Source organism: Vanacampus margaritifer, chromosome 13, assembly GCF_051991255.1.
Source record: "Vanacampus margaritifer isolate UIUO_Vmar chromosome 13, RoL_Vmar_1.0, whole genome shotgun sequence".
Taxonomy (NCBI): domain Eukaryota; kingdom Metazoa; phylum Chordata; class Actinopteri; order Syngnathiformes; family Syngnathidae; genus Vanacampus; species Vanacampus margaritifer.
The window spans coordinates 3,692,374-3,719,430 of NC_135444.1; the positions used below are offsets into that span (position 1 = coordinate 3,692,374).

The 27,057-nt window shown below is 38.5% G+C and overlaps 1 protein-coding gene across 1 annotated transcript; it reads left to right on the plus strand.

Annotated features, from left to right (window-relative positions):
• The first annotated feature begins 125 nt into the window (after window positions 1-125).
• On the plus strand, window positions 126-25,086 carry znhit6 (zinc finger HIT-type containing 6). Its single transcript, XM_077584941.1, has 10 exons — window positions 126-333; window positions 648-713; window positions 3,830-3,936; window positions 7,083-7,171; window positions 11,522-11,625; window positions 17,206-17,274; window positions 17,507-17,587; window positions 17,666-17,746; window positions 20,863-20,987; window positions 24,532-25,086. The coding sequence occupies exons 1-10, from the start codon at window positions 218-220 to the stop codon at window positions 24,951-24,953; spliced, it is 1,260 nt and encodes a 419-aa protein (XP_077441067.1). The 5' UTR covers window positions 126-217; the 3' UTR covers window positions 24,954-25,086.
• The last annotated feature ends 1,971 nt before the right edge of the window (window positions 25,087-27,057 follow it).

Genomic DNA, 27,057 nt, shown 5'->3' on the forward strand with positions numbered 1-27,057 from the left:
TGTTTGTGGATATTTTTCAGACAGAATGTGGTAGTAACTACTAACTAGTCTCACAACAGCGTCAGGTTGCAAATAAACATCAGACTCGGGACGCCATGCATATCTTGACACTGGGAGGCGCTAAAGAGCGAGTTTAAACCGGATATGGCTTCACCACAAGCCCCATGGTCACTGGCGGAAGCGTTTTTGTTTTGGTCCAGTGCAAAAGCCTCGTGTAATGTGCAGTGAAGTTTTTCCATTGATGCACATCATGTCATTTAAAGACACGTCAACGGACAGTAAATGTCGCGATGATGAGATGAGGGGGACGAAAAGAAAGATTTCCCTGTCGAAGTAAGTGTGCGGAATTAAAACTAGACCGAACTTCTATGTCGTCATACTAATGCTGCTTTATTGTTTTGAAAATTACATTTTAAAACACAAACGTTAATAAAAGCGCATTGAGATCAAGTTATGGTTTTGTAACCAAAGGAGTTTAAAGTTATGGAAGCTATATCGCTAGCACGTTTTACTTGTAGCTGCGTTCTTACGGTTGGCACCGACGAGAAACACTGTCGCCTCGTTTTTTTGTTCCTGCACATATCCAACAAATTGCATTGATATACTTTGTTGCAAGCCTTATTTAATCCAAGTTTTCTTATCAACAGTTGTGGTGTGTGTAGCTTTGGGGAGGCCAAGTACAAGTGCCCCGCCTGTCTCTTGCATTCATGCAGGTAAGAACATTGACATCCAAGCAAACTCTCATTTTGGGGCTGTGGGTGGCATATAGTGGTGTCACCGACCGCGATTTCAATGATTGATTAATGTACATGAATCCAGCTTGATCAAACTGGACATTTAAAGATGATTCCAGTGATAAAAGCATTGCTTTCTTTTGACAAATACTAAGCAAGTTATGACTCTTCAAAAGCGTCACGGCAAAATATCTTCTGCCGTCTTTATTTATTTTTTTGTTGAATCCAAGTTTCAAACTTCCCTGACTTTCTTAATCTCAATGCTATTTTCAAAGAAATGCTATAATTAGAAAGTTTGCTAAACACACAACATAACTGTTCGCTATTTCGTGTTAATTAGCTATTTAAATAATTCCAGCCACTACGCGAAACAATAGGTGGGTGACTCGGCATGACATAAATCATAACTTGAAAACTACAATAAATATTAAATTGAAAAGCGAAAATAAATCTGAAAGTTTTCATTAGAAGTAATTCTAATGTACAAATGTAAAGTACAACAAACGAAAGAGGTGGCATTTTCTTCAAAAATATATCTCACCAATAGAAGACAGCATCTTTATTATCGAATGCTTGGAAGAGAGCGTGGGAGGTGTCTTTTAGGTTTTGAGCAATTATGCCTTGCAAACATGTTTTGCAAAGCATTAAATAATAAAAATATTAAATAATGTTTATTGTCTGTGATTGGCTGGCAACTAGTCTCTGCCTCCTGCCGAAAGTCAGCTGGGAATGGCTCAAGCTCACCAGCAAGGACAAGAAGTATAGATAATTGATGGACCAATGATTATTTAATTCTGACTGGGGGAACCCAATTCCCAAGTTTTGTTTCATTTTAATTTTTAACAGACTCATAAATATTTGATGATGCATTGAACCCCCACTAGTAACAGAGGCCAGACCAGTGGTAGGCAAACTTGGTCCTTGAGGGCCGGGAGTCCTGCAGGTTTTGGATGTTTCCCTGCTCCAACGCAGCTGATTCCAATCAACAGGATTGTTATCATGCTTCTGCAGAGCTTGCTGACAAGCTGATTATATATTAGATGTGTTGGAGAAAGGAAAAATCCAAAACCTGCAAGACTCCGGCCCTCGAGGACCGAGTTTGCCCACCCCTGGGCTAGACCAACCCCCGCCTTAAAGAGTGAAAATCTTTGAATAATTGACGTTGACTCCAAAAAGTTTTTGTTAATTGCCTATTGATGCTACAAGGCTACTGGCAAAGTACTTTTTTTCTTCTTCTATAAGACAAGGCTATGGCATGAGTGACTAAATGAAGGTCCTTTCCTCACGTAAACATATGCTGCTTTTTCATCGTACCGGTTCCGCACCGAAACTGCATTTTTTTTGTCCCCGGATGTTCGCATTTCCATGTGACTTTTTCGAGGCCGAGCGGTTATAACGGAACCACTTTTTAAGATCCATTTCAGAGGTGGTTCTACAGTGTCTGTTGCGATTGTATGTCATCAGTCACTGTTATCTGATTGACTCCCATCGACGCAGCAAGCATCTCCGTGGCACACCCATCTTCGTATTTTATATGCAAGCGAGACAAGAGGTGCCCGCCGGTCTTTGCCAAAGTCATAAAAATACAGTATATACAATACATATAATAATTTTTACAACAAGGCCGAACTATATTTACAATTTAAAAGGTACTTGTAGATGGATTTGTAATGATTGTGGGTTAAAAAAAAATCGCAAGTGCACACCGCTCGCCTGGTCGTGTGTTCCCATTCACTTCAATGAGAGCTCGGGCCGCAGTTAAATGAATGAGGCTGAGCTCTCCATTCAGAAATAGCTTTGGGAGCCGGTCGTGAAATCAAAATCGCAATATTTCATCCATGATGGTTCATATGAAATTGAAATTGTAAATACGGTTTAATGTTGGTACGACTTGCCAGTCATGAAATGTTATGGCAGAGCCACACACACTGCAGGTGTGCAAGCTTGGACTTTTCAAATGATCCCGCCTCCATCGCGCGTCTGCTGTAATGGAAATGCAATGGAGGCCATGTAGTGTCGTAACGTGCTAATGGAAAAGCGGCGTTGTGCCAAGCATTGTGCTCAGTGCTTTGGCCTTAGCACAAAAACAACAAATAGGTGAGTTTTTAGTAACAGAGGATACTGGATAAGCTAGAGCAGCTAATTTGTGAAGATGCAGGGGCTCACTAAATATGGATTACCTATAAATAAATGTTTTGTCACTTATATTTTGCTGTCAGTCATTGAGCCACTGGCACCCTGCATTTTGTCTCAAGATTGACAGTGAGGGAGTGTGTGAGTTTGAGACTAGTTTCAGTTGTGAGTTATGTAATATGTTTCATAAAAATATCTCTTTCAGTGTTATTTAACACAATATTTTAGACTGACAAAGATCCATATATTTGTGGCTTCTTTTTCTTTTGATTCATAGCCTGCAATAACATGCCACTGCTAGAGGCAACAATCTAGGTCTATTCCTTGACTTCTGTTGATCACCTAATCCTCAAAAATCTGCTGGCATATTGAAAGTCATGCCTGAAATTGTTGGATACCAGAGGTTATCCTTAAGATTCTTTCATGAAGGCCTGTAGTTGAAGGCATCAGTCAGCATTCCTTTTGCTTATCTTTTTTCTTTTCTTTCTATGTTATTCTGACTCGGGCCAAATATCTGTCTCTCATCTGTAAAACTGGTGCTTGCAGTGAGTACACAGAATGAATTTATTTATTTTATAAATAAATCAGTTTTTCTTGATCAAGTTCCCATGCATGTACTTTTGAAGAATCATAATTTTTGTTATGTAAGCAATATAAAATATTTGAAAATATTGTGTCCCGTCGAACATGAATCATGGCCTGGGATGCTGGTAACTGATTTGTAGAAAATAATGAAAATCATAGCTACAATCCGTTCCATGGTCAAACAGTTTACTCAACTGAACTTTAATCACTACAATTTTAAATAATATGTTAGCATTCTTAATTGTCAGACTTAATACAGGCATAACAACTTAACTTCAATGATAAATGTCAGAGGCACAATGCAATTAGACAAAAAAAAACATTTTTACTAGTCATGTACGTGTGAAACAGATTTTGTCTCTCTCTGTGTTTTGAAGTTTGCTTTGTGTGAAGAAACACAAGGAAGAATCAAGATGCAGTGGTGTTCGAAACAAAACTGCATTCCTGAACCTCTCTCATTTTGATGAAATGACTCTACTCAATGGTAAGCATATCCTTATTATGCCCAGGATTCATACAGTATATTTGATGGGTGTGATACGGACCAAAATTGATATCCCAATAACGATGTATACCCCGATACAGTACTTATACTTACAGGTGCATTACGGAGCTTGTCACTTTTTTTTACTGGTGACTGCTCCCTCTGGCCTAAAGTGTAACTGTAGATTCTGTGTCAAGCTTGTGCATGGTGCGCGTGCAACTACGTGTGCTCGAATAAATTCTTAAATTTCTTCAGGTTTTTTTGGAGTCTAAGATGGAGTTTGGGCTGTGCTCGAACCCTGCCTCTTCTTGTGTGTTTTTTTCCCCCATTTTGTGTTGTACACCCAATTGTGTTGTACACTTGCTAACACGACATACATGTCCGCAGGGATGAGCATGCCGTCACCCTCACTGCAAACTCTTTCTTAGCAGAAACCACAGCATTACCTCAGTAACGATGAGGGAGATCTAACAAAAGATGGAATACAGATGGAAAATGCTAAATCTGATGCATGCATCTCTCTCTGCATGTTCTTTTTATTGATTAATGTATATTTACACATTGTCCGTAAACTACCATAAAAGAACACCATATAAAGAACATACAATTTTTTACATACGGTAGACGTTAGGGGTGCGTGGTAGAGATGGTATATTCAATACAGGGTATGAATTTGGACACCCTAGGCCGTAGTTCGATGATCGACTTTGTAGTCGTGTCATCGGACTTGCGGCCGTATGTGTTGGACACTCGGGTTAAGAGAGGGGCAGAGCTGTCAACTGATCACCACCTGGTGGTGTGTTGGCTCCGATGGCGGGGTAAGATGCCGGTCCGACCAGGCAGGCCCAAACGTACTGTGAGGGTCTGCTGGGAACGTCTGGCAGAACCCCCTGTCAGAAAGAGTTTCAACGCCCATCTCCGGCAGAGCTTCTCCATTGTCCCGGGGGAGGCGGGGGATATTGAGTCCGAGTGGACCATGTTCCGCGCTTCAATTGTTGAGGCGGCCGATCGGAGCTGTGGCCGTAAGGTGGTTGGTGCCTGTCGTGGCGGCAATCCTCGAACCCGCTGGTGGACACCAGCGGTAAGGGATGCCATCAAGCTGAAGAAGGAGTCCTATCGGGCCTTTTTGGCCTGTGTGACTCCGGAGGCTGCTGACGGGTACCGGCTGGCCAAGCGGAATGCGGATTTGGCGGTCGCTGAGGCAAAAACTCGGACATGGGAGGAGTTCGGTGAGGCCATGGAAAACGACTTCCGGACGGCTTCGAGGAAATTCTGGTCCACCATCCGGCGTCTCAGGAGAGGAAAGCAGTGCACCGTTAACACTGTGTATAGTGGAGACGGGGTGCTGTTGACCTCGACTCGGGACGTCGTGAACCGGTGGGGAGAGTACTTCGAAGACCTCCTCAATTCCACCAACACGCCTTCCTTTGAGGAAGCAGGGTCTGGGGACTCTGAAGTGGGCTCCCCTATCTCTTGGGTCGAAGTCGCCGAGGTGGTTGGAAAGCTTCTCGGTGGCAGGGCCTCGGGGGTGGATGAGATCCGCCCGGAGTTCCTAAAGGCTCTGGATGTTGTGGGGCTGTCGTGGTTGACACGTCTCCGCAGCATCGCGTGGACATCGGGGACGGTGCCTCTGGATTGGCAGACCGGGGTGGTGGTTCCCCTTTTTAAGAAGGGGGACCGGAGGGTGTGTTCCAACTTTAGAGGGATCACACTCCTCAGCCTCCCAGGTAAGGTCTATTCAGGGGTGCTGGAGAGGAGGGTCCGTCGGGAGGTCGAATCTCGGATCCAGGAGGAGCAGTGTGGTTTTTGTCCCGGCCGTGGAACAGTGGACCAGCTCTACACCCTCAGCAGGGTCCTCGAGGGTGCGTGGGAATTCGCTCAACCAGTCCACATGTGCTTTGTGGACTTGGAGAAGACGTTTGACCGTGTCCCCCGGGGAGTTCTGTGGGGGGTGCTTCGGGAGTATGGGTTACCGAGCCCCCTGATACGGGCTATTCGGTCCCTGTACGACCGATGTCAGAGTCTGGTCCGCATTGCCGGCAGTAAGTCGAATTTGTTTCCTGTGAGGGTTGGACTCCGCCAAGGTTGCCCTTTGTCACCGATTCTGTTCATAACTTTTATGGACAGAATTTCTAGGGGGTCCGGTTTGGTGGCCTCAGCATTGCATCTCTGCTTTTTGCAGATGATGTGGTGCTGTTGGCTTCTTCAAGCCGTGACCTCCAGCTCTCACTGGAGCGGTTCGCAGCCGAGTGTGAAGCGGTTGGGATGAGGATCAGCACCTCCAAATCCGAGACCATGGTCCTCAGTCGGAAAAGGGTGGAGTGCCCTCTCCGGGTCGGGGAGGAGGTCCTGCCCCAAGTGGAGGAGTTCAAGTATCTTGGGGTCTTGTTCACGAGTGAGGGTAGGTTAGAGCGGGAGATCGACAGGCGGATCGGTGCAGTGATGCGGACGCTGTATCGGTCCGTCGTGGTGAAGACGGAGCTGAGCCGAAAGGCAAAGCTCTCGATTTATCGGTCGATCTACGTTCCTGCCCTCACCTATGGTCACGAGCTGTGGGTCGTGACCGAAAGAACAAGATCCCGGAGGCAGGAGGCCCCGGGGACGACCCAGGACACGCTGGAGAGACTATGTCTCTCGGCTGTCCTGGGAACGCCTTGGGATCCCGTCGGATGAGCTGGCTGAAGTGGCTGGGGAGAGGGAAGTCTGGGCTTCCCTGCTAAAGCTGCTGCCCCCGCGACCCGACCCCGGATAAGCGGAAGAAGACGGACGGACGGACGGTATGAATTTGGCTGAAGGTAGAGATATGCATCCCCTCGCTGTTTGTTTTGGGGAATGGCTAAAAAATTGCTTGTGGGGGAATAAAACACATTTATCGGGATATATGCCATATAAATAATAAAAATCAAAATATATTGAAATATGACTTTTGGTCCATATCGCCCAGCCCTACTCCCAAGTAGCTTAGAGTCATTTATGCACAAAGTAAACTGTTTGGGTCCAATAACTTACCCTTGTGATACTCTGTAATTAACGTGGCTTAGATCTGAATTTGTATTATTTATCTGAACAAATTGGTATTATTTATCTGAACAAATTATTTTCTATGAACTATAAGTAGCTGTTTACTGTTCCGTTGTTACCTGTAGACTACAGGTTTCTGGAGGATACAGGAAGGTTTGCTGGTAGTGCCCAGAGAGACAATCTCATTCGACGTTTTCCTCGTACTTCGATGAGAGTAAGTCCTTTTTGTTGTTTAGAACATTATCTATTGAGCTAGCGGTGCACTTAACATGCTTAAAGGTAAATGTGCACTTGAAGTGAGAATAAATATTGGAAAGCATAAGTTTTACTCTGTGTGAACATGCTGTCAGGCATGTACATTTATCTCAGTTTAAAATTGTTCAATTCATCCTCAAGTTGTTGTTGCTTCATGGTCTATAAGCTGTAAGTAAACTTGAGTTGTTTAGTATTCTTGGAATGGTGACACAGTTTTCGCTGGCGTCGGGCCGAAGTCTCCCATTTCGAAATGTGGTCAGTTTCTTATTTTTTCACAAATCTATACTAAATGTTAAATGGTCTTTGCCTTTTATAGCGCTTTTCCACCTATTAACCCATTAAGGCCTAAAGCGCCTGGCAAAACATACCTCGAAAACCTGAAGTTTCCCTGGAAATTCAACAATATTGTTAATGCCTACTAGATAATTGATATCTCAACTCCTAAAGCAGATAGAAATATAATTCCAAAAACATTTCAGAGCTTACACTTGTGGCTTTCACACAAACCTAAGTTTATTATAATAAACCTTCAGTATATACATATTTTTTTTAAATCAACAAACAAATGTCGCATCTGCGGGTAGGCCTGTATTTACCTTCAACACTGGAGCGCAGTTATAATAACCTTGGAGGATCGAGTGGTAATTATTTGTCGTCCATTTTGTTACAAAGCTGTTGAAATTTTCAACATCCTCATTGTCTACAAACATATTTCACTGTAGTGTCGACTAGTGGTCTGAAAAACTATCTACAGATATTAAAGCATTGGACGGACTTATAGCTAGTTCGCCGACCCCGGATCTCATTAAGAAAAGAGTAGGCATGCAAACTGAAATTGATCTCTTGACCACTGCTCAAGCGGAGAGATTTATCCTTAAATCCCATTGAAGTGTTTATGAAGAAGTGAGTCCATAGCTTTTTGTCTTAGCGATAGAATCGCTTGCCATAGCTCTTAGGAGCAGTGATATTATACAAGGTATATCACGTAGAGGTCTAACTCACAGTCTCTCTCTATGCAGACGATCTCCTGCTCTATATCACCAATCCTATATCATTATCCCTGAAATTCTTAAGATCTTGCAGGAATTTGGAAATATATCTGGGTATAAACTAAATTTCAGTAAGAGTGAGTACTTCCCTATTAGTGGTAATGTTGGAGAATATCCTAATCTCCCATTTCAGTTGTCTACCACATCATTTACTACTTAGGTATAAAAGTCACCAAATCTTATTATAATCTATTTAAAAGCAATTTCATCCCATTGCTTGAGCAGCGCAATCAAGACATTAAAAGATGGTCTATATTATTGCTCTCTCTTATTGGCAGAACAAATTCTGTAAAGATGAATATTGTACCTACATTTTTGTATCTCTTTCAGGCACAGCCTGTTTTTATACCACAGTCTTTTTTTCAAGAGCATGAATCAAATTATTTCCTCTTTTATATGGGATAATAAAACAGTTTGCATACGAAAGGAATTTATGGAAAGACCTAAAGATGTGGGGGAGGGGGGCTTACTCTTCCAAATTTGCGCACATGCTATTGGGCTGCAGACTTTAATGCCATATATCTTTGGTTAAAAGTTTGGGACAATAAGATTCTTGCCTGGCTCCAGATATAAAAGGCCGATATTCACTCCCTGCCTTACTATGTGCCTCATACCTTCACTGGTTAGCAGTGTTAAAGACAATATAATTGTAACACAATCGTTATGTATTGTGACCGAGTTCAAGAAATATCTGGGTATTCAGAGTGTTTCTATTCATTCCCCACTTATACATAACGACCTTTTTCAGCCATCTTAAGTGGATAACGGTTTCAAAAACTGGTATAGCAAGGGCATTTATAGTAATAAGGATCTATATATTGGTGGCACGTTTGCTAGCTTTGAGCAGCTATCTCAAAAATTTGGCCTGACCAATAATCACTTTTTTCGTTATTTGCAGATTAGAGATTTCACCCGCAAAAATGTTTTGCCAACTTTCCTGATCTTCCTCCCTCGTCCTGTTTGGATTCTCTCTTATGTGTTAATAGTTGGACTAAAGGCATAATATCATTTATTTATTCCCATATTATGGAATGCTGTGATCACTCCATTTTGCATATTTGAGAACAATGGGAAACTGATTAAGGTGCTCAGATGGCCGATGAGGAATGGGATAAGGCACTTAAGAGAGTTCACTCTTCTTCTATATGCTCTAGACATGCCTTAATACAATTTAATGTCCTGTATAGATTCAATTTTTCTAAGGCCAGACAGGCTAGTATATTTCCAAACATAAACAATTTACTGCTACTTCTTATCATATGTTCTGGTCAGTTCCGAAGCTTGTTCCATTTGGTCTTTCTTTTTTGAAGTACTGTAATAATAATTTACCTGGTCTGGAACTGTCAATCTGAATTGCATCATCTGTCTTTGGAACATGTTTATAATAAGTATGAAGTGCACTTGTTTTTGTTGTGTATGTGTTTTTGTTTTGTTTTGAGTTTTTTTGTACTTTTCTATTACGTGAGTCCAATTTAATATTGAACCTGATTTGTGTTTGTTGGGGCTGTTCATATCTGTTAATTGTTGGATATGATTGTTTCAGATGATAATGGAAAATTACAAATAAAGTTTAAAAAATAATAATAATTCCATGACATGCTATGCCACGTCACCCTCTCGTGTATATTCTGATGCATTTCATCGGTTAAGAGACCAAGAATTGGTCAAAACAAAACAAAATTACTTATCCGCTGCCCCGGCTTTAAAATTAGAAGAGTGCTGGAGCGCTCCCGACTTTAACGGTAGACACGCGGTTGCGCGTTCCCGTCCTTAATGGGTTAAAGGTGATCACATCATTTTTGTGCATCGGATAGATAGCTTTTCAAAATAACTTCCCAAGCTATTTGAGATAACTCCAAATTATTAAGCATTTCACAGTTTTTATGCATAAAATGGGGAAATATTTATCTTTCTGCAGATTAAAAGTGTACTGTAATTTTGTTTTCACTATTATTTATTTATTTATTCTTTGAAGGAACAAAAACACCAGACATGTCAAGAAAATCAGAAACCATGTAATGCATTAAGTTATTATATTTCGGTCACCCCCAAAAAATGTTCACAAGGAGCAGTTGCAAAACCATTTTTATTTTGAGTTTGTTTGTTTTTTCCACTGATTAATGCCATGCTACTTTGGATGGTCCAGAGTGACAGAGTCTTTGATGATTCGAGGATGGCCATCATTTTACGAGAAATTTGAGGCTGGAATTCAGTGTGAATTTAGCCTCTTTAGTGTGCTCAAGGTGTCAAAATGACCTATGCAAAATATGCAATAACAAGTTAATATTTTGTCTATAATTGATTTGATAACTTAGCGTAAAATGAATACCTTTAAAACACATTTGCCACTTGTCGGCTGAAAATGACATCACAGTTTAGGTAATGGCCAATCACGGCTCACCTGTTTGCTGGGTTTGGCCATGTAACATTCACAAACTGAGCCATGATTGGTCATTAACTGAGCCCTGAGCACGACAGCACGTGATGTCCTGTGAACCTGTTAAAGAAACCACATCCATCCAAACTTAATACTGCATTATGACTGACTGCTCAAGGCAGCTTTATTTATATAGCACATTTCACACATAACCTAACTATGTGGTTTACATGTTTGAAATACAGCGGCCAATCAGTCATTATAATGAAGCTTCTACATCTTCTGAGAGAAAATAGCAGATAAAGGCTTGGCACACGATGTGTTTTTGGATTTGGCTTCCAGATCATTGGAAATGCAGTAATCTGGTAATAGGCTTGCCTTGACCTATCTTTTTAATAAATCTATTTTACCACCTGTCATTGACTGTAAAGCTAAAGCCCTGAAAGTTAAATGAGCACCCTAAAGTGAAGTATTTTGCCCTTTTAAACTGTGAAGCCACTGAGAGTTTAACACAGTCAGGTTTATTAATGCATAACAGATGCTTGGTATTTAGACATATTTGTCTAAGGATACCTCCACCGACCGACACTGTCTTTTCCACTGAACTGAAATGTCAGCCAACATTTGGTCTCAGCAAAATCTTATGGCTTTCTAATGCTTCCTATCATCAATTACATCCTATCCTTCCTATCTAATTGTGGTTTTGTCACAGTCTGCCTGCTGTGACGCGTGTGTGATTATTATTTTTTCTTCTTCTTCTTTTTAACGTTGTCTACCCGTCCAACTGCAGACTAATACTTTTGTTTTTTCTCCCTGCAGTGTTGGGCACATCTGTAATTTATATTGTGTGTATTAATTTCTAATACATCTTCTTGTTGTTCAGGTAAAGAAGCTGATAGTAAATGCCAGGAAGATGAACATCACATTGAGAACCCTCCCCAGCACCTTCACCAAGAGCAAGGACAACTCCACCATCTACAATTCTAGGTAAGAAGGCAATACCGCTGATAAGGATAGCATTCTTTACATGACGCACATCACTGTTCAGTATGTATAGTATTGGAGAGGGTGTATGCTGAGGTTTAACAATACACGTTTGTCTTTTTTTTTTTTTTTACCATCATACTATCAAATCTATGGTTAGGACCGATTCATATTTGTATCAGCAATTGATAAATAACATTGGCCTTTCTTGGGGGGTAAGGCAGTATATATTTCAACTATAATAATCATAGTCACGAAACTTTGTTAAACAAATTTCTTCTTATGTCACATTGGTGAGTTAAGTAATCAAAGTAACCACAGGGTGGCAGTCTCGCCAAGCACGCCAGTTATATGAAATCATACACTTTTGAAATGACATTAACATCCTTCCATGATTCGGTGTGAGGTCCAGTCAGATGATCGATCATCGTGATTGCACGAGAATACAAACTTTCAATATGCAAATGTACTTGCTGACAAGGAATGTTATAAACACCTGCTTTGTCAGTCCTGCTAAAAGTGCTTATATTAAAGTGGTGTAGTAAAAAATAAAAGCACGAATCAGCTTTTGCATGTGACTCAACCAAGAAGCCTCCAAGGAGCAATAGTATAAGATGATTAAAGCAGTCTTGACGTTATAATAAGAATCAGCCCTCACGCACACCCATCCAACCCGCACCGCTAGACTCGTACCAAAGACAGCCAAACAGCCCAGACACAGAACAAGTACAAAACATTGAAGTCATTATTAGGCTTAATTGCGCTGTGGTTTAGTGAAACTTAGGTTGTAAACTTTTATAACTTGGTTAGTGGACTGACTTAGTATGATTTTTAGTGTAACAGGTAATATAACGTTCACCAGAAGGTTTAAACATACCTCAACTAAAGATTAAATATAATGACATGCAAAATAAGTTAAAAAAAAAAAATTTCTAAAATTGCCTACAATTACAATCACAATCCAAAAACACGCTTTTTTCCACTGCTTTGTGCGAACTAAAAATGTGCGCATCTACCTTTACTCTGGAATTTGCATAATGACAATGTTCATTATCATACCTTGAGTCTTCTTGTTTTTTTCCCTTCTTCTTCATTTCTTATTTGAATTTTTAAATTGGACACCCTGATGATTTTTGACCTTTTCATTTTATTTGTGCACTAGAATTACCAGAGTAATTGATAGAATAATCGAATAATGATAGGATTATCAATTGTAAAATAGTTTTGTTAGTGACAGCCCTATTTTGCACCTTTTGTGATTTCCTTTTTTCTCCTTCATGTTCGATATCGAGCCAATTTTAATATTTCACAAAGATAATCTAAATGCCCTTTCTACTGTAAATGCTGAAAAAGTAATGCGAAAAAATAACAGCCCTTCATGAGTTAGCTTTCATTCAACACTGTTTTTGGAAAGCTGAGTTAAATTTCACTGGCCATGGCCCAAGACTGATTGCCACCAGATTTGTTGAAACAAGAATTCCCCTTAGGTGTAAATGATACCTGTCAGACAAAGTGAAGGGTACAAGATCTCAAACATATCAAGCAACAACAAACAAAATGAACTCTTATCGGCCTTTCCTAGGCTTTGAGTGTAGCAATCCACAGTCAGAGCCACTATCCACAAATGGATAAAACTCTCAACAGTGGTTAACCTTCCCAACTCATTAAGGTGTACATCAAAATAATCCAAAATGACACCCATTGAAGTGCAGGCCTCACTGGCCTCAGTCAAGGTCAGTGTTCATGACACAACCATAAGAAAGACACTGTGCAAAAATCTCATGCTCTGGAGAATGTGAAAACGACCACAACAACAAAGGCTTAGCTCGCATTTGCCAAGAAAAGTCTTCCTGACGTATTTAGGTTTTTGAAGGTGTGCCACTCTTATGTCACCATTTACGTGATTTAAGACAATTCTGCAGAAGAAGAGGGGGACAACATTTTTCCACAGTCATGCAAAAGACTCATCACCAGTTTTCAATTTCAATTATTGCTACCATTGGTGGCACAGTTATTACTTTCTGGGGGCAAAAAACACAATTTGAGATTTTTTTTCATATGGTTGCGAACCAAAAGTGTTCCAATGTATCTAAAAATCACAAATGCAAAATATTTCTCGAAGTAGGCGAAAACATGTAAAACCTGCAGGACTCCGGACCACGAGGACCGGAATTGTTAGTTAATACACACTTTCATTCTTCTATTAGTTAGTCACTAATGATAGATTGTTCCTCTATGTGTGTCAGTATTGCTCCTTGTGTATATTAATGAAATCCATTCAACTTTATATGTTTCCATGTTGTTGTTTTTTTCTTAAATCAAGCAATGTGCACTCGTATGCCCCATTGACCTCTATTCATTATGTCTACAGGACGAATGAATGTAGAGTTTTTCAGGTTGGGTTCTCTCTAAGTTCCCTATAAGGGTAAACAAACTAAATAAACTTTGATGACCCAAGAGAATATACTACTGTTAAAAACTGTACTGTATTCATTTCCCAGTGAGCTTTGATCAATTACACTATTTATTTATTTATTTATTTTTTTGATTCTCAAAAGTTTGTGTCCTTGGTGACGGCCCTAAATTCTAATCAATTCCTCTAAATTTTGTTAGTAGTTTTTATTATTATTTTTTTATTATTTTGAATTTGATGCCTGCATCATTTTGAAGTTCATGCTTACACGTCTCATCTTCATTGGAATTGGGGTTTGTATTTTCTTTTTGTATGGACTTTAACTAACAGTGAACATGTATTGAGAATACAGACCATTCAATAAATTAACAAATTCCCCATACCAACAAAATAGCTCTTGTCAGATAAATCAGAACAGAAACCCATTTTGGGAACCTCAGAAAATCTATTAAAGGGAAACATTGTTACTGCAGCAGGAGCTGAAGCACATAGCATGCATATGATAAATAGTGTTACTGTACTGTTAAACCTTAAGCTAAACCTAAAAGGATACTTTTTTTTTCATTCTAATTAGCTATTGCTTTGTAATTTGGAATCTGCTCATTTTAGCTTGCTAGCTGGTCAGTGGGGGTGTGGACTGTACAGTTTTTTTATTCCAGTTTAGTTTGCTTTCCTTATCATTTACTTAACAGTGTGAAAGTTCAAGAATAGGACTAGGATATTCAGGTCAAGATCCTTAAACTTGCAAAAACAAACAACCAAAAACAACAAGAGCAGACAGTTTACATTTACTTCACTTTGCTCCTTTCATTCATTCAAACCCAAAAATGTGTAAATAAGTTTAACTTTAACTTTCCCCTTCACTCCCCAAAAACGTTTTTTTTTTTTTTTTGCAAGAGCATACAGAAGGCTTTGATGCAGCTTCTGACATGAAGAGGTGGCTTAAGCAATGGTAGTTATTACATAAAACGACCAGCAGGTGGCAGCAGAATATAAGAGATCAGCTTGTCATGTGGCAACAAGTTTTTATAGCAATAGAAAACAAAATTCTGAGAATGAAGAATGAACGCATAACAGGTGCTCGTCAAATTTGGCGTGCAAAAAAAATGTTGATAAAAAAGCCTTTTTAATTAAGTGGTTAATCGTGATTAAGCAAAATTCTAAGATGTGATTAATCTGATTAAAAAAATTTATCATTTGACAGCTCTATTAATAGACATCCGCTAGTCAATTTTTGTTATAGTGTATTTTAATCATTTAAACCAAACCTAATTCCTAAACACAATAGTTTTCAGTAATTTACCTGCGTAAATAGTATGCAGTGCATCTTGTTCAGGAGTTCATTCCGTGTTTTTCTCTTTCTTTTGTTTTTAACCTTTGCTATTTCTCTCTCCTTTTGTTTGACCGTTAATGGTGACACTGGAATGTATCAAAGAAATGCACTTTTCACCTTGCCTGGAATGACTAAATGCATTTTTGGGACAAGCCCCTTTTCCAGTGATTGCATAGTTTCCATTTGCTGTCGTAACAGAATAATGGTATCACACCTGGTGCCCCACCCTCATTTTCTTGCATGTGGAAACACATCAAGGCCTCTCCAGTTCTTCTATGCGGACTCACACTGACAAAGTCGAGAGGAAATTATGCCAACAAGCGCCAAAATTCCTCTGACTGAGAGGAGTTGCTAGTTCTACCTACATTTGTGTAGGGCAGTGATTCACAACCTTTTTTCCTATTATGTGCCCCCTCACTCATACAATACTCAAGTATTGTGTAACACAACTTATTATTTCATGAAAATCATTTTCTTTTGTTAACTTAATTTTAACAATTAATTCACAGATATTGTCTTTGTTTGAATACAAAATAAACATTGAATTAAATATGTTGACTTCAAAATAAATATGTAATATAAATTTTAAAAAAAACACAAAACACTAATAAATAATACACCTGACATTGTTGTATACAACTCATAAAACGGAGCTCATTTGAATGAGTCCCCTTTAAACAGGCATTTAAACTTAAATTATCAAGAACAAAAGACTTGTCACCCCAGGGAGAAAAGTTGAGGCGCACACATACCATTTTATTGACGGGCTTGTGAAATGACTGAAAATAATTACTTTTCATCTTGGCAATAAAATATGAAATGTTTTCACGTACAAATGTGCTTGTGTACCCCTGGTTGGAAAACACTGATGTAGGAAATCTCCTCCCAGACCCGTTTATTCATGCCTAACCCTTCGCTGCTATTTTATCTGCTACGTTTTTGACATGTACATTAGTTTACAGCTTTGCTTTTATGTGATGATGATGATGATGATGATGATGATGATTATTATTATTATTGTTTTTTTGTTTGTTTTTTCTTGAGAGCTCAGTATTGTTCATTCTGTAATTTTACCGATTTGACATGTCATCATCATTGCTCTTTTTATTTATTTATTTAATTTGTTTTGTGTGTGTGTGTGTGTGTACTCATTAGTTCACATAAAACCTATTAAAAATCCCATACCGTTCACCTAAACCGAATACTTCAGAATCCAGCTAGAGTCGTGAGGTTGTCAGGAGACCCGAGGAAGGATCAAAGAAAAGAAAGGAAAGTGAAATCCAGCACCGACCAGACATTACCTAGCAGCAGGTGGCAGCAGACTAAGAGATCAGCCAGGGCCATGTTGCAACAAGCTCTTTTTGCCTGTGTTGTCAACAGGAATGTGAATAATGATGAAACTTAGTTATATTCTAATGCTAATTGCTCCAAAATGGAAACAGATAAAAATATACATTTTTCCTGATGAAAGAAGAGACTCTAATCTTTCTTTTGGTAGGTTCCATGTTTTTATAGCAACAGAACACAATGTTAAGTGGGCCTTGCAAAATCTGTCAAAATCCAGTAAAACGGCTGTGAGCGAAGGCGGTTGCTTCAGTGAAAATGGCTGGGAGGGAATGAGTTCATGAGTTATTGATCAGATATGATCTCTAATGTTCTGTAATTATTCTGTAAACAAAATTGTAATTGTCTACATACAGCAAATTCAGGTACAGTATTGATGTGTTGTTGGTGTGAGCAATTCAGCATCTGACACTATTTTCATAACTGGAGACATCAATCAAGAATGCATTTTACAAATAGAATACTAAAAATAATTTAACTTTGCTTCATTTAGGGAAAAACGGTTTATGTGGCACTTGAAGATTGTGTTCCCTCAGAGTGGTACGGAATTCAACCAGAAAAGGTAAGTGTCAAAGAAACATTCCAGTGCAAGTATGAGTATGTGCAAGAGTAAGGTGGACTTTAATCTTAGTTTACTGTCATTATTTTCAATCTTTGTTGACTCAAGGACTGATTAACGTTTTGACCTTGATTGACCCTTTTCAATATTAGCATTGGCATTCATATACCACATATTTACTTTAACCTTTGTTTTCTCAATATATGCTGTACATATTTTTTTAATTTCATTTCAGGGTATCTGACAGACTAAGTCTAAAACAGATCTTGATGCCTTATATACACCCAACAGAGTCGGACCCTATGATACGCCAGAAGTAAGCCTCTTTTAATTTTAATGATTAAGTGTACATCTTAGCGTTGAGACACTGTTTTAATATGAATGAATGTTTTAGGTTAAAAAGGTATGTATATGCCCCAGTTGAGGATGTCAGTGTTTTCATGAAGGCAGAAGGACGGAAAGCAAACTCAGTCAGGTGAGCTACAGTGGATAATGATTTTCTCCTGTTCCCTGATTATTGTTGTTCTTGTTGTTTATGCACAAGAGCCCTTTACGCTGTAAAAAGAAAATCAACAGTATGTGATTATTTTTTGATCGTTCAGACCCTTTGTTGTTGAAGGCTGGATCTTTAATACATGCATTGTGAAATGTCCTTTGAAAAAAATGAAGCGTTTTAAGAGCACATAGTTTGCACGCATGCATGTATTTTGTCCATATTTTAAATGGCATTTTTGTCACAGATCGAGTTAGGGAGTACGGGTCATTTGTGGCCTCCCGTTTACAAGTACAAGTACTTATATGCAAAACAGATGCGAATCAATTCACAAGAATACTGGGGATTTTTTTTAATACAGTAAATATTTGTTTGTAAAGAAAAATGCTGTCGCAGCTATTTTTCAAACAGCGCATTATTTATTTTTTCCTAATTTTCTGTGAAGTAATAAAAATGAATTATTCTCTGTTTTGATTTAAAGGGGAAATCAACCCAAAACCTTTCTTCGCAATATGTTCTACATAGCCCCACTAGTCTAAACACGGTATTTTGATTGATAGTGTGTTTGTGGAATATGAGTTAGGCAGCAAAATTAACCCCCTTTTTTTTTTATATTAATCTCGATGACAAAATGGATGCCTCCTGAGATGGATAAAAACGGGTGGATTTTGCTGCTTAACTCATATTCCACAGGCCCAATATTTATTTTAATGGCCCAATATTTATTTTGATTAGTGGGAGGATACATCACACCGAATGTGACCCGCTCCGACAAAAGCATGTCGGCAACATTAGTTTTGAGTTAGTGACAAAAATAGATCGTTATGGACAGATTTCTCAAAAAATAGCCTTCTTGAGGTAGGGTTATTACGATACTAAAATTTCAAACTCTGTATCAATACCCAGGAAAATAATCAATACTTGATACCATTTTCGATACCGTGGAGATAAAAAAAAGACAAAAACTTTTCAAATGCATAGAAAATGTTTTTTATTAACATAACCGCAAATTAATGATTAAATAAAATAATTAATAATCAAATAATGAAAAAAAATAGACAATCACTTTTTCTCATGCAAATAAATTCTAAATTAACACAAATGAAAGAATACGTCATACAAAAATACACACATAAGAAACATCGATAAGAAAAAAATTGAGGTGGTTAACTAAGTAATCAGAACTATATTTTTAAGGAATGAACTACTCAAGTGTAAATAACAATCAACGATATTTTGAGGTGGTAAACTACACAAAAATAAGCTATCAGTAAAAATGAACATCAAATGCTGCAGTTGCAGTTCCAGTTAAAAGGCTAAAATTAAAAGTGGCAAATATCTATTAAGGAATACAAGGATTTAGAAAGTGCACTTTATTCTATGAATGACTGTCTCAAAGCTTGGCGTATCACTGGTCTAAATTGTCTTTGCTGTTGAAAGTTTTTTTTTTTTTTTTTTTTTTTTGCAATAAAGACAAGCATGCCTCTGTGAGTCTTGCCCTACTTGGGTTACAAAATCAGCACCGATGTAGTAAACGCGCTCGGAGGTACAACTTTTACACATTGACTGAGCATAAACCTAACTGAGAGCCCGCAGTTATTGGCTAATAATAAAACAACAACGTATCTTGCTTTTTCTTGTCCACCAAGACAGGGTGGTTTGGCCCTCCTGCCGCCGCCTCACTGGCTAAAGGCTGCTGAGCAAGCAAAGTCGCGGTGTGGGCTCTTGTTGCGGAGGCTGAATGCCGAGTAGGCTGCGTTGCGGGAACGCTAACTTTTCAAAGTATCAATACTTTTGACAACCCTACCTTGAGGTCTATATCTTCATTTCCCAGCAGCACAAAAGTTAAAATTGTAATAGAAGTGTATGAAAATAAACAATCATTAGAACAAGTGAATCTTTAGCCAACATGTTTTTAGCTGATTTTAGCTAGCAGCGCATCTTGGAAACCTGCCTCAAAATAACCTGGAGTTCCTCACCTCTCACATTACTTCACAAATGATTTATATAAATGGTCATAGCAACCAATAAAAGTTTAAATACACCATAATGTGACCCTCCAGCATGAAGTGAGAGCTTAATTCAGTGGAAAAAAATCATGTTTGCCAGCATTTGGTGCCAATGATAATGTTGACGTGAGTTGAGTAGTTTAATTTAGATAAAAGTTGGGCTTTGCTGCCATCTATAGGTTAATTATAAACCTTTTTCGGTGGGCTTGCAGTTTTATTTTGTCCGTCATTGTAACTGACGATTTTTGCTGTCCCTACTTCCTATTCCTTCCTAGTTTTACTGCTTTAATTGTGCTTTGTAGCTTCACATGCTCTTATGCCAACTTCCCACCTCGTAAATCTTGCTTGTTATATAGAACTGTAGTGATAAATCGTGTTTGGTTTCACAGTTTTATCTAAATTAAATTCCTATTCTTGCAGGGATGTCTAACAACGTTAACAATTCAGTGGCAAAAATGACCTCACAAATGATCTGTAACCCTGTGGGCTTACTGGGAGGGAGGGCTTCATGGAAGTTAGTCCACTAGAAGAAGGATAAAAACCTGTAAATGTCACATTCTGGATGAGTGCTTTGATTGGCTTGTTGAGTGGGTGTTTACTCGGGCGGTTCACAGTCTCCTTGTGCTTTTAGTAGAATAAACAATAGCTCTACAACTGTCTTTGTATTGGCTATGACAGGTTGTGGGGCTTGCGCCAGTTGCAGTACACTTCAGCCTTTTGGTAATGACAGCCCAGCAAAGTGTTTTTGAAGCATGTTGAAGAGTAAAAGCAAACCGTGTATCCCAAGAATCGAGTTAACTATTTAGACAGGTGATGTATGACCATCCCTAATACTTGACAGGACTACTTAAAGGCAAGACAAGACTCATGTCATCCCAAACAAGCGAAGCCTTTAGGGGTATGGGAGCTGCTCCAAATGACTTTGGTTTCTGCTTTAGTCCATTTCTGTTCAGAGAAACAGGACTGTCACTGCACCAGAACTGAACTTTTAGTATGCGGTAAAGTGCTTGTCAGATTCACTGTATTGCTTAACTTTCATGTTTTATTCATGTTTTCTTACTAATTGGTCTTAAATTTAATCTGGAATAGGTACCACAAATTGGATTTAGAGAAGAGCCTAAGAGACAACCTGCACTCCAAAATACTGATTGAGTATCCTTTACTCCATGTGGTACTGAGAGATCATTGGAAGGACTTTCCATTGAAAGGACAAGGTAACTAACTGATTCATCAAAAACAATGATTTAATTCCTGTAGCCCTCTCAGCACGTCCTGCCATCTGGAAAACATAACTTTTGACGCCTAAAGAATGAACATTACTGCTTGATGCTTTACTTCATTTCATTTTTCTGTTGACACCTATACTTGCTGGGTGGAGATGAAAATTAATAGTACCAAAATGATTCCAACGGGATCATATCATGGTCTTGGTTTCTCCAACAGGGACTGTAAACATCCCCCTCCTCTTATTTTTCACCATGGCAACATGCTATCCTTGACAAAAGAATTGTGTGGTCTGCACAACATCACAAGCACCAGTTGAACCTCAGCAGCAAACATGGCCAAAGAGAGGATCAAGTATGGCTTACTGTTGAATCATGACCTCATGTGACATGCCAGGTGCCGTTGCGCTTATGTCACCTGTATGCTCCCTGTGGAGACAGAAAATTTATGTTTAAACATTTAAGCCACATTTTACTAACATGGGACACTTGACTGTGTTTGATGGTAATAAACCTCACTTGCTCTTTATCGTATCATGACTGTTAGGCCGGCCCATTCCGGCTGAATGACGAATTAGGTTATTCTGGTCTGCGTTGAGTGTATGGTGTCAACGATAAAGACCTTGCTTTTTCATCGTTTGGGTGTAATGTTAGTCACGGAACTGATAATTGCATATGCCACGGCCTGGGAAGCTGGACAGGAAGTGATAACAAGCCATCAGATACTGTGACAGTGGCTTATAGCAAGGATAAAGGGTATTGTATGGCGGAAAAAAACTGCCCAAATTAAAAATAAATAAATGACTAAATGAATAAAAGTGAAAAAAATATAATAAAAAAAAAATACAAAAGTATATAAATGGAAATAAAAACAACTATATATCAATAAAAATAAAATAAGATTCTAAAATTAAATGTCGAAATAAATATATAAATTAAATTAAATATCAATAAATAAAAAGGCTCTGCTCTAACATTTATTTTATGCTGCAGACGCTCTGTGAGATTGAAATGTTATTCAAATGAGCGGGCGGTCCTAAGCATGTCATGGGTTGGGCTTCGCTGTTGCAAACTGCCTCGAGTGAGCGGCGAACAAGGAAGTCTCGCCGGCTTGCATGGAGAAATCCAGCAATGGACGACTATTTTGTGCATCGTCACCTTGACTTGTTGTCGAGCAACTCAAATCGCAAGTTGTGATTGTTCTTCTTGTTTGTCTTGTTCCCCAACCCACTCACCCGACCAATGAAAAGGCAGTTTGCAACGGCGGAGCCCTAGACCACGCTTAGGTCTGCCCCCTCATTTGAATAACATTTCGACCTGACAGAGATTTAATGAATAAATGTGAGAGTAAAGCGTTTTTATTTTTTTTATTGATATTTAATTATATTTATTGATTTATTTTTTATTTATTTCGAAATTTATTTTTAAATGTATTTTTATTTTTGAATCTTGTTTTTATTTTTTTTATTTCTACTTTTATTTATTTATTTAAGGATATATATTTTGTTGTTTTTATTTCCATTTATATTTATTTTTTGGGAATACATTTTTTAATTATATTCTTTGTATCTGTTTTTATTTTTACTTTGATTCATTTATTTATTTGTCATTTGTTTATTTTTAATGTTGGCAGTTTTGGTCCTCCATACATCGCATGCTCTTGAGGCGTTAGGCCTGCTGTACACCGAGCGACATGCTGAAACCGACTGAACATGACATTCAGTGCACGTTGCTCAGCAACTAATTTTTATGAATGCTTGACCTTTTGTTTTGCCGTGAACAGTATAACCAGCCAATTAAAAGTGTGCATGAGCTTTAGATAATTACAGTACAATATTGATTTATCTTTCAATCCAAAAAATGGGCACAGTAGTTATTTCCATACTGGATGAATTGTAATTGAGTGTTTGTTTATTGACCTCATCATCATTCTAACGCACTGCTTCCTTAAGTTAAGCGACATAAGTGAAGTTAGTTCCAAAGCCAAATGCCACAATGGGACCAGTTTGGATTCAAGCCATATGAACATGCAGCAGTCCACTAACATTGAGTCAATGTGTCACATTTTGAAAAGAAGTCTGAACATAACAAACCTCAGAGTCCATTTAAAACCAATCCAATTTCTTCATCTGGGAGCAAAAGCACGACAGAATATGGAGGAAATAAAATAACTAATTTTACTCTGCCACTACAGATACGTGGTTGTTGATATTTCTTGAAGTGAAACTTTTGTGAACAGAGCTCTAGAGTCTGTTTGATTTATAATTTTGATTTATCTAGGTTCTTTTAATTTTTGTTCTACATAGTCAATGTCAATGTTCAATATATTATAATGAAAAATAAAAGTTAGTTGCTCTTTGAAATGATTTATCCTTCTTGAATTATTATACTCTAAAAGCATGAAAAAAAAGAAAACATTGAAATATGAATCGTTGATCATTTCTGGGAAAATATATCATCCTAAAAAAATGAGCCTAATGAGCTTTCCATCCAACTAACAATCAATTTATTCATCTTCTCCAGTGTATCCGGCGTTCGCTAAACATCCACCAGACATTCTCTTAACAGTTTAAGAGTTTTTTTTCTTCAAAATTTTGTAGCGACAAGAAAAACTATTAAATCCTTTGGCAAATGTTGCACTTGCATCCTTGAATGAGCTGTGATGATAAATCAACATTCGCTACCTTTACAAACGTTTGCCCTGTCAGTGGGATACGGGGTTTTGGGTGAAACGCAGATTATAACCGAGACAGAGACGCCAAGTGTTCTGGTTTGGTCATATTTTTTTCCCTGATGGTCCACTGGAGTCGTGTGGAGCAGTTCGCAATCAGCATTCTGTAACATCAGTATATTTAAACCAATTGACATCACAACATAATTTTTTGTTTGTTCCTATGTATTGAAATGGATCTTTTAGCAGCAGGTTACACAAAGCAAATGCTACTAAAAATCCATCAAGAGTTAAATAAATGCTGAGTGAACCCATTTTGCATATAAGGCTAATAAAGTGATGTCAGACCTGGCAAACATCAGTCCAATCAGAAGTACTTACAGTATGTAAACAGGAAAGACCAATACCAAGATTACCAACAACTAAGATGTTAAGTCAAAAAATATTGCCAACTTGTATTAAAGCTACATGTACAATGTTCCTTGTGTTAAAGACATCTTGTTTTTAAGTCTAATTTGGCCATTAAAAAAATGTAGCATCAAATTTATGTGAAAAATGTCATGAATGTTCAAACCAACCCATTTTAGTTTTCACTTCCCAGCCTTTCTTTCTCACATGTCCACCCTGTTTCATTACATAACTCATAGCTTGGCATGTTGCCCCAAACAATAGCGTCATCTTCCCCGTCCTGTCTGAACTGCCCCTCATTTTCAGTGTTTACATAGGACTCTAGCTGTGTATGAGCAAAATCATCATACTAAACCTTTGTGTGTTTGGTCAAAAATGTAGCTTACTTTGTATTGCAGGAAAAATATTTGCTCTTGCTGTCTTTTTAATATATTAAATGTGATCGTATTGTTTCAGCTGTGGCTGCATCAACCAACGATAAGTATGCAACGAAGAGCGTAGCTGTGGACCAGGTACGCGAGGACCTCACCTTATGTTCTCCATCACTGCTTAGCTCTCACACCACCGGAGGAAACATCCTCGCAGCAACGCGGTCCAGCCCTGAATCGATGCCCCCACAAGAGAAAAGACTAAAGAGAGATTTTAGGGAGGAAGAGCTAGAAGAAGGAGAGATTGCAGAAAGCGACGATGAAAAGGAGAAGGAAGAGATTATTAGTAAAAATAGCATATTAATGGAGCTATGCGATAGTAGCAAAAGTGAAGAGTTATTTGTAGACAGCGTAGATAATGATAATTGTATCAACAAAGATATATCAAATGTTGATGAGAGTGTGAGACTGCCAGAGAAAGTACAGACGTTGAGTGTAACTGACGACTGAATGGCACTTCAGTTTGCCGATACTTTTAATTGAAAATCAGCTGTAAGTCTAGTTAATATAAAGCTGAGAATGTACTGTATTTTCCTTTTCTTATTTACAAAAACAAATAAACAATTCTCATATTGTAAACAAAGCATAATCTCAGTGATTTGTTTGCCATTTTTATGTTTGCATTTATCTGTCTTGCTGGAAATTTAAGATTTGTGTGGGGTTTATGTATGATTTTATGTAACCAGGTGAAAGTGCAACCCCAAGTCCCAATGAATTCAGTGTTTAAACCAATGTTTGACAGCAACTAAAATCTGCCAACAATGCATGGTCGACCTTCACCAGTAAATGAAGAACTGTCTAATTTCATCAGTGGGCCACTCAGCCTTCGCCCAACTGGAAAGCAAGAACCCCAAAGTCCACTTTTTCTGGATTTCACCGCCACCTTCAACACCATCATCCTGCAGACTTTGGTGCAAAAGTTGTACTTTCTTCGGCTATTAGGTCAATAGGTCACATGACCTGGAAGCTATTAAGCAGTGGAGAGCTTAAAAAAAAAAAGAAAAGACAAATCCGGTCTTTAATTTTGAAAAACGGATGTCCGCGCCAGCGTACCTTCGTGCCCACTACCGTAAATCCTAGATGAGGGCGAACATAAAGGCCGAACTTGAAATGAAGAGCGTTTGGCTTGACTTCGTAAAAAGAAGAGGCGGTTATTTTCACCGTAGTCATGAAAAGCCTACAATGACGAGGGATAAAACTAGCATTTATCCGTCAACTTTCCATCCAAGAGCATTGACAGTCACTTTGATGAAAAGGACATGATATAAATGCGCGAGGTGGACATGTTAGATGATATTACCATTGCCGATGAAGTGTCAGAAGTGGCTTTTTTCTTCTTCTTTTAACTCTGTGACGCTGCTACGTGGAATTACCTCTTACACTGATGAGTGCTTGCAAATGTGATCATACAAAGGCTTTACAAGTTTGTACAATTATTTCCCCTTTGTGTGGTCAAAATGCCATCGAAGTAAGCGGTTTTGGCAGTAAAATGTAGTTTTATTTAGGTATGTTAGCAACTTAGCATCTGCTAATACGGCCGCCATCATTTATGCTGTAAAAAGTCTTTATGGTGTTGGTCAGTAATTAAATTGAACTGTGTAATATCTATGAAACCATAGCAGCACAAACGAACGAAACTGATTATTTCCCCCACATTTTGCATGTGGTGACTTGCCTGAAGCCAGCCTCCTTTGGGAAATTATTATCTGCTGATTCAGGCACCATGTACAAAGTGCCCGATCACGCCTTACGCCTTCATTAAATAACTATACAATCGACATCTACACGACTGATTCAGTAATTGACTCACCATGTTATGAAGTGATCGCTTCACATGCAATGAGCATTTTCCCCAAATCCTCCATCTTGTTGTTTGCTCTTTTTATGGCTGCTGTGATCCATTGGCTACGCATTGGTTCCTCTTTTGGTAGCCTGGAGAATGCTCGATCCTTCTTGTTGTGGCAGCTGGTCCACAACAGCTGTCAATCAGTGTTAAAGTGTGGTGTTTGGCGTTTACTCGATGTGGCAGACGTGTTTTCTATGCTGCCAAAATGGCTGTGCTAACGCCCATTTTGGGATACGTGACATCAACGTCCAGATCTCTATGGAAACACCTACAAGTCGAAATTGTACTTGGTCGAAATAGTAGAAACATCACTTTTATTTTGATGTTGGTTTTGTTCAACAACAAGCCTCGATCATGGGATGTCAGCAAAAGAAAAGAAAAATCCAGCACCAAAGCCACCATTTTTCCAACCAATTCAGGCCGAAGCAATGGATTAGACAAGATTTGAGTGAATCAGGCTTTAGCCCCGCCCACTAACTTTGATGGGCGAGTTCGACAGATGAAATAAATTCATGAAACGCTGACACACAGGACCATGAAAAATATATATAATTATTTCTGTATTTAATTATTTTTATTTTTAATCATAGTTAATTTATTTAATTAATGATACATTTATTTAATAGGTATATTTAATTAATAAATGACACATTTAATTAATTATTTAATGGTATATTCATTCATTTAATTGTAGCACTTTTGGTCCTG

What these genes read in the sequence shown, in the direction of transcription:
- znhit6 (XM_077584941.1), top strand. Translation starts at nt 218, where the DNA reads ATGTGCAGTGAAGTTTTTCCATTGATGCACATCATGTCATTTAAAGAC. An exon ending in AGAAAGATTTCCCTGTCGAA is followed by an intron (nt 334 to 647) that starts GTAAGTGTGCGG and finishes TCTTATCAACAG; the next exon opens with TTGTGGTGTGTGTAGCTTTG. An exon ending in ACGGAATTCAACCAGAAAAG is followed by an intron (nt 17,275 to 17,506) that starts GTAAGTGTCAAA and finishes ATTTCATTTCAG; the next exon opens with GGTATCTGACAGACTAAGTC.